We start from the raw sequence: 8422 nt of genomic DNA on the forward strand, positions 1-8422 counted from the left end.
GAAGTAGGATTGCCCAACCTTCCTTCTGAGGAGTGGCTGATGGGTTTAAACCACCAGCCTTCTGGTTAGCAGTCAAGTGCTTTAGCCACTATGCTACCAGAGCTATCCTAGTTGGAGTGAAATGGTATCTCACTGTAGTTTTGATTTGCATCTCTGACACTAAAGACACTAATGACATTGAGCATATTTTCATGTGTTTGGTGACCATTGAATGTCCTTTGGTGAAATATCTATTCAAGTCCTTTGCCTATGTTATGATTGGGTTATCTTTTTTGTTATTTCAAAGGTTTATATATATTTTGGTTATTAGATTCTTGTCACATAGATGGTTTCTGGAGATATTCTCATAGTCAGCCACCTGTCTTTTCACTTTTTTGGTAAAGTCTTTTGATGAACAAAATTTTAAAATTTTTATGAGGTCCCATTTATTTAGTCTTTTGCTGTTCGTGCTTTTATTAGACAACCCATTGCAGAAATCTAGGCCTGACAGCATTGCCCCTGCTTGTGCTCCTAAGAATTTTATGGATTTAGTTTGCACAAACCAAAAAAACCAAACTCACTGCCGTCAAGTCAGATCTGACTCATAGCTACCCCTCCTTGGGTTTCCAAGGTGGTAGCATTAGGGAAGTAGATTGCCCAACCGTCCTTCCAAGGAATGGCTGGTGGGTTTGAACTGCCAGACTTCTGGTTAGCAGTCAAATGCCTTAGGCACTTCACCACCAGAGCATGGTGAAGAGACTCTTCTTTCCCCATCTAATGGACTTAGAACCCTTGTCAAAAATCAGTTAATCATGGATGTGTGGACTTATACCTGGACTTTCAATTCTATTCCATTGGTCTGTGTCCATTGTTACATCAATTCCTGTACCTTGATTACTGTATAGTATGTTTTAAAATCAGGAAGTGCGATTCTTCCTACTTTGTTTTTCTCTTTCAACATTGTTTTAGCTATCCGGGGCCCCTTGCCATTCCATGTAAAGTTGCGGATTGGTTTTTCTATTTTTGTAAAGAAGGCTGTTGGAATATTGATTGGGATCGCTTTGTGTAGTACTGACATCTTAAAAATATTAAGTCTTCTAAATCATGACCATTAGACGCCTTTCCACTTATTCAAGTCTTCTTGAATCTCTTCCAGCAGTGTATTGTAGCTTTCATTGTATAATTCCTTCATGTCCCTGGTTAGATTCATTCCTAGGTGTTTTATTCTCTTCTATGCTATTGTAAATGGAATGGTTTTCCTAACTTTCCTCTCAGATTTCTCACTGCTGACATATAGAAACCCAAGTCATTTTTGTTTGTTGTACCCTGCAACTTTGCTACACTGTTTGTTTTGCAGCAAGCCATTAGAGACATCCTGAGCAGCAAAGCTCCTTCTCTGAGAACTACACTCAGCATCAAGCAGTCATAGCTTTGAACTGCATCTATGAACACTCTGTGTTAGTAGTATTTTAGGTTTTATGTTATGTTTTGATTTGGTAGGTTATTTTTTCTGTCTGGGAACACTCAAAATTTCTTCCGATATAAATTAATGGCAATTTCTTTTTATCCTTTCAGCTTATGAAATATTCCTAAGAACGCTCTCCTTTCAGATAGTGGTGTAAACTTGTGCTGGTCTTGCACTTACTAGCTGGGTGACTTTTGGCAACTGACTTCTCTCTGGGCCTCAGTTTTTCTATCTATAAAATGGGAATTGTCTTTTCTCCTAACTCTTTGCATCCTAGGTTTTTCATTTGTTTTGTACACCCTTTGGTTAGCTTTATTGAGTAATAAGTACCAAAATATACACTGTGTGCCCTTCTAGACTTCAATTACCCTACTGGGGACATTTTTTTTTTTTAACTATTTATTTATTTATTATTGTTGTTTGAGAATTATACAGCAAAACATATACCAATTCAACCATTTCTAAATGTACAATTCAATGACATTGATTACATTCTGTGAGTTGTGCAACCATTCTTACCTTTCTTTTTTCAGTCGTTCCTCTTCATTAACATAAACTCACCCCCCCCCCGAAGGTTTCTATCGTGTCTTTCCAGTTGCTGTTGTCACTTTGATTTCATATACATAGTTCTTGAAAGAACATAATGCTCAAGGCAGACATTTTTTACCTGTTAAGCTAAACAGTTATTTGCTTTTAAGAATACTTCAGAAAATATTTTGGGTTTAATTTAAGGTTTAGATACTTCAAGATAATAGTTTGGGGGTTCATCCAGCCTCCATGGCTCCAGAAAATCTAGATTCCATGAGAATTTGAAATTCTGTTCTACATTTTTCCCCTTTTGATCAGGATTCTTCTATAGCATTTTTGATTAAAATGTTCAGCACAACATAGTTCACAAAGGCAATGTCTATATCCTATTTTGATCTTAAAAGCTTGTGAATAGCCATCTAAGTTGTAACTTTTGGTTTCTCTCCATCTGGAGCAAAGAATGATGAAAATCAAAGATGCTGAGAAACAATTAGTCCAAAGGACTAATGGACAATGTGAACCCCAGCCTCCATGACAGTAAGACCAGAAGAACTAAATGGTGCTCAGCTACCCCTGCTGACTGCTCTGAAAGGGATCACAATAGGAGGTCCCAGATAGTGAGAGAAAAATGTGGAACAAAACTCAAAATCATAAAAAGACCAGGCTTACTGGTCTGATGAAGACTGGTAGATTATGACCCTGAGATTACGGCCTTCAGATACCCTTCAAATCAGGAATGAACTCAACCTCCGAAGCGCAACTTTCAGGAAAAAAGGAAAAAAAGTTTAGTAATGGTAGTCAGGCACCATCCAGTTCTTCTTGTCTCATGGCAAAGGAGACAGTTGTTCATGGAGGCAATTAACCACATATTCCATTTTTTGCTCCTGTTCCTCATTTTTTTTCTTCTTCTTTTGTTGCTCTATTCTTTTGTTCTAGTTGTTATGGTAAATGTTTAGGTAACAAAACATTTGCCATTTCAATAATCTTCCCATATACATACAGTTCAGTAACATTAGTTCATTATATTGTTCAACCATATCTATTCCCAAATTATACTATCACCCTTAACAAAAAACTCAGTGTCCCGTAAACATTGATTCTTCCTTTCCCCCTCCCTCCCACCCACCCTAGCAACCATTGATAAACTTTGGTCTCTATACACTTGCCTATTCTAGGTATTTCATATAAGTGGGATCATACTTGCAGTGGAGGGAGGTTAATGGGCAACTAGTTCCTTGTCTGAGGCACCTGAGGAAACTAGGTGCAGAGAAGTTGCAAGAACTGCCCAAGGTCACACAGCAATTTGACAGGAAAATCAGTGCACCAATCAGATGCCCTGGCTCCTCAACCAGTATTATTGTTTTTTCAATAAATGATTTAGGAGTTCCTGTATGACCTCCGAAGTGAACTATTTTGACTGTTGGGGTCTAAGTGGGAAGAGGGCAGCCTACTGCCCACAAAGAGAAGCCAGAAAAGCAGGAATCAAAGGCTTCACACCCTGCCTAGGACCCCCACCATGGCTACCACCCACCTCCAGAAGCCAGATATAAGACAGTCTCAGTTTCATTCCAGGGAAACCCTAGAGGCAATTCAGCTGAAATACTCAGCCACAAGGGTGCCTGGACAGCTGGTCAGCATGACTCAGCCCCCTGGTATTTGGACTAAAAATAGACACCACTGGGGAGGTTTTAAGTGTTCTTGGGGCCCTTGGCAGAGAAAGAAAGAGCTTCTCAGTGCCTAGTCAGTAGACCTGGCACCCAAGTTTCTTCCTTCTCCTGAAGACTGGAGAGCTCAAGGGGTCTGAGGGGCAGTGGTACAAATCTCAAGTTGGCCACTGGCTGGCTATGTGATCTCAGCATATCACTTTCAGCCCTGCAAGCTCTGGAGAACATTTCAGTGGCCAGCACAGAAGGGAGCCTAGGACCCAGCATTCATTCCCAAAGTCCATTACTGTCCATTCAGAAAACATTCACTGAGCACCTACTGTGTACCCAGGGCAGTCTCTGGAGGCACAAAAAGTAAGTGCACAACACCAGTGGTCCAGGAGCTTGGAATCTCCTAGGAAACGAGAGGCCAACAAATAGTCTAAAAAATGATACAGCAGAAATATGCAGAGGCGGTGTGTGGGAGCTAGGGGAGTGCATAACCCAGTGTGAATGCCAGGAAGACATCCCAAAGAAGTGTCAACTGAGTAGGAAGAATGTTGGATTACTCAGTAAGCATGAGTTTCCTTGTGCTTAGTTACTAATCTCTAGTGAACAATTTCATACCTTTTCACCACATAAGAGATTCTGCTTCTAGGTATGGCTGACATCTGTCTCTCTTCCAACCCCACAGCATCTTCCTACAGAATCAAAGCCTCTTTTCAAATTCATATTCCTTGATGGGGATGGAGTACTCAGTAAGCAAGGTAAGCACATGTTTACTTGTGCTTGCTTACTAACTGCAATACACAGTTTTATGTTTGTCACCACATCATGTGGTCCAAGGTCACCCATCCAGTAAGAGAGGGAATAGGGATTTGAACACAAGAATATGGCTCCGATGCTATACTAAAGTGGGGTGCTCTTAAGGCATGTCTGGGTTGCAGGAGGTGGCAGGGTTCAGATGATGAGGGTAGCACCTTAGTCTTCTCATCTGTCAGGGGGGCTGGAATCAGAAGTCCTTCCTAAGCTCTCACCCTCTGTAATAGACTGACCTACATTGAACCCCAAATCCTCCACTTAGAACTGTACCTAAGAGGTACTCCTCTGAGCCTCAGTGCCCATGTCCGTAAAATGGGAAAAAAGTGATAGAATGTTCGGTAAATGTATCCATGTTCTTTAAGGTATCCTTTGCGCTTCCCTGGGCCTCAGTTTCCCCTGTGAATGTGAAAAAACCTAGAAGCTCCCCCACATACCTACCTGTGCCTGGAAAGGCAGACTTTGCACAGCCCCTCACTTCATGCTGTGACTGGCCAACCCGGGATAGGACAGGCTGGCCTTAATGAAGTGGAGAGGGGTGGTTCAGGTGATTTTGAGAGGAGGGAAGAGCTGTGGGGTTTCAGTGAAAAAGTCTAGCCAGGGTCTGGGGTCCCAGAAAGGGTTAGGGTTTCAATGAGGAGAGGGGAAGAAGAGGCAGGTGCTTGGATCCCTTAGGGAAAGACTGAGGGCTTCACCGTAGATTCAGGCGGAGGGCCTGGGTACATCAAGTGGAGGGAGTTGAAGATTGGGCATGGATAAAGAATGAAGAAGGTGAGGAAAGGGGCACAGAGGCAGAGCTGAGGCTTTGCTGGGGAATAAGAGGCAGGGGCTAAACTTGGAAAGGTGGGAGATGAAGCAGGGATTAGCGTCGTGGGAAAGGGGCAGAGCCGCAATAAGCGGGAGTTACTTTGCGGGCAATGACGAAGGGGATGGGTCTAGCTGAGGGCTGGGGACTTACTGCAGAGAGCTGAGGCAGGGACAGCGGGGCGGGGAGAAAGCGGGGGTGAGGGGGTGAAGGGTCGTGGGGGATGGGCTAGCGTTGCGCTGGGAAGAAGGAGGTCCGGAGTTTCAATGAGGGGCGGAGAGGCGGGGGCGCACCTGAAGTCCTTGTCGCTGGATGTCATCTTCTCCAGGAGGCTGGAGATGTGGAAGGCGGCGGTGCTCATGGTGGCTGCGCGCCGCGGGGCCGCCGGCGGGAAGGAATATGGCGACGCGAGCGCCCCCTCCCTCTCCTGGCCGCGGGCTGCGATCACCAGACAAGAATAGCAGCCCCCGCCCCGCCCAGGCGGCGCCGCCGTCTAGAGCCCAGGCAGCCCTGGAGGCGGGAGCCGGCCGGGAAGAGGCTTGCCTCGGCCCCCTTCCCTTGCGCCTCAGACTGCCCACCACCGGCTTGCACGGTCCCAGAGACGGGGAGCTCACCACCTATCACTGGTCTACTTCTTCTTCCTATGATTCCTGTGGATCCTTGGTCTGTTCTCTGGGCCACCGACCCTGCGCGTGTAGCACTGCCCGTGGACAACCCTGGCATGATCATGGAAGTGGGGAAAAACAATCTTTCTGCCTTTCAGTTCTGACATCTTCTGATACCATGCTTGCAGGCATGGTGCGAATCCTGCTCTGCAATTTCCTCACTTAATAGCTTTGGCCAAATTACTTTACCTCATCTGTAAAAGTGCCCACTAGGCACTGAAGAACCTGGAGCTGCTGTTTATCATAGTTGGTCCGACTGGATGGCACATAACAACAACAACCCGAGGTGGGGGTGGGGTGGGGCACAGGGGGCTCCCAGACGCCCATACTGGCCTGCCCTAGAGCCAGGCAGCATCTGGAGATTGTACTCAGTCACACTAGGCCCCCTGCCTGCCAACCTCAACCCTCAGAATGATAGCCTCTGTTTCCTCATTTTATAGTGATGCACCTGGGGAAAGGGAAGGCAAAGGGATTTGCCCAGTCACACAACCAACAAATCTGGGTCCTCCTTGGGTTTCCAAAGCAATATCTCTACAGAAGTAGATTGCCCAGTCTTCCTTCCAAAGAGTGGTTGGTGGGTTTGAACCGCCAGCCTTCTGGTTAGCAGTCAAATGCCTTGGGCACTACACCACCAGAGGTCCTAAATTTAAATTAAGTAAAATTAAGAATTCAGCTCCTGAATTGCACTAGTCACATTTCAAGTACCCAAGAGCACATATGGCTAGTGGCTATCATGTTGGGCAGTGTAGCTGTAGAACTTTTTTTTTATATCACAGAAATTTCTGTTGGGCAGCACCAGTCTAGAACCTGGTTCTGCCACATAACAGGAGCTCAATAAATGTGTTAAATTAATAAGTAAGAAAAAAGATTTTGTTTATCTTCAACTTATGAGTGAGAAAAACATAGCTCAGAGAAGTTATGCCACTATCCCAAGAGCACATAGCCAGAAAGTAGCCTAGCGAAGACTTGAATGCAAAGCTGTCTTGCTCCAAAGCACTACTTTTACCAAGTCAGTAGCCTCCTAGTCTTGATTTTCCTACAGATCCCTTAACTTGAGTTTGTATCTAACTATGGGAAGACTGTGGGCAGCTTCAAGGAAAAACTGTTGCTCAAAGCATTAAGGGATCTGGGATGAGTTGGATCCAACTCATAGCCACCCCTCCTTGGGTTTCCAAGGTGGTATCATTACAGAAGATTGCCCAACCTTCCTTCCAAGGAGTGTTGTTGTTGTTGTTATGTGCCATCAAGTTGGAGCTAACTCATAGCGACCCCTCCTTGGGTTTCTGAGGCGGTATCACTACGGAAATAGATTGCCCAACCTTCCTTCCGAGGAGTGGCTGGTGGGTTTGAACCATTAGCCTTCTGATTAGAAGTCAAGTGCCATAGGCACTACGCTACCAGAGCTCCCTCTGAGGAATGGGATGAGACAAATATTAAAGAAATAAGTGATAAGATAAAGGAAATAAGAACTATGTAGAAAATGAAAGGGGTTGATGGGATAAAGGGTGTCCAGAGTGTGGGAAGGAGCTCTGATGGTGTAGCAGAGATGGTAAGGGAAGGCCTTTTATCAGGAGGAGACATTTGGGCTAAGATTTGAAAAGATGGAAAGGAGGCAGCCAGGCAAAAAACTTCTCAAGAAGAGGAAGCAGCAAGTGCAAGAACAAGTATTTAAGAAAAGGCAGTGGGGACTTCCAGTAAGATGGAGGAGTAGGCAGACAAGGGACACAGACCTTCTTCAACAAAGAAAAGAAAAACCAACCAATTGACAGAAATACAGAAGATAATCCTGGAGCACTGAGCTTTGAAAGGAACTATAGAGAAGTGGATTAGGCACCAACTAGTGGAAAAACCTGAACGAAAACAGTGAGTACAGAGACCGTTGGAGCTGCAGATTGTCCACTACTCTGATAGGACCAATAGCCTGAATATTTCCAAGTGGTGTTGGGAACTGAGAATTGACCTAAAGATGAGCCGTGGTCACCAAGGGCTGCAGGAATGACCACTCTGGTGACCTATGACTAGGAAGGGAGACAACAAGGAGGGAGACACCCTGAGTTGTTGACTTTCCACTGTCCAGAGGATGCAGCTATTTCGATTGTTTATAAGTGGCAGCCATTTTGGATATTCAAAGTGACCAAGGGCACAGCCATTTTGAATATTTAAAAGTGGTGGCCATTTTGGATATTTAAAGTGACCAAGGGTGTAATATTTTGAATCTTTACAAGTGGCAGCCATTTTGGATTTCAAAGTGATAGCATCTCATTCAGATTCCAGGGACCTAAGAATAGGCTCTGTTTGCCAAGGTTGGCAGGGACATATGAGAGGGTGACAACAGGAAAGGAGACAGGTGGTAAGTGTATAAGTGCTATCTTCTAGTGAATAGAGGAGCACAGTACAGTACCCTGCTTGCATAGATAACATACAAACAAAACAAAGTAAATGAAAACCGTGGGCAAGTCACTCCAACATACAATCACCAATGAAATATAAACACAAAAATGTCACAATGCCTCAGAGA

At 44.5% G+C, this 8422-nt stretch overlaps 1 protein-coding gene across 1 annotated transcript in view; it reads right to left on the reverse strand.

Annotated features, from left to right (window-relative positions):
- Window positions 1–5600, reverse strand: part of CAND2 (cullin associated and neddylation dissociated 2 (putative)) — a 66458-nt gene extending 60858 nt beyond the window's left edge. Inside the window, exon 1 of the mRNA XM_007956748.2 lies at window positions 5533–5600. Within this exon, the coding sequence (XP_007954939.1) occupies window positions 5533–5600 (68 nt within the window). The remainder of the gene's footprint in view (window positions 1–5532) is intronic.
- Between the last annotated feature and the right edge of the window lie 2822 nt (window positions 5601–8422).

The sequence above is a fragment of the Orycteropus afer genome, unplaced genomic scaffold (assembly GCF_000298275.1).
Source record: "Orycteropus afer afer isolate SDZICR_OR568_19922 unplaced genomic scaffold, OryAfe1.0 scaffold00661, whole genome shotgun sequence".
NCBI classification, from domain to species: domain Eukaryota; kingdom Metazoa; phylum Chordata; class Mammalia; order Tubulidentata; family Orycteropodidae; genus Orycteropus; species Orycteropus afer.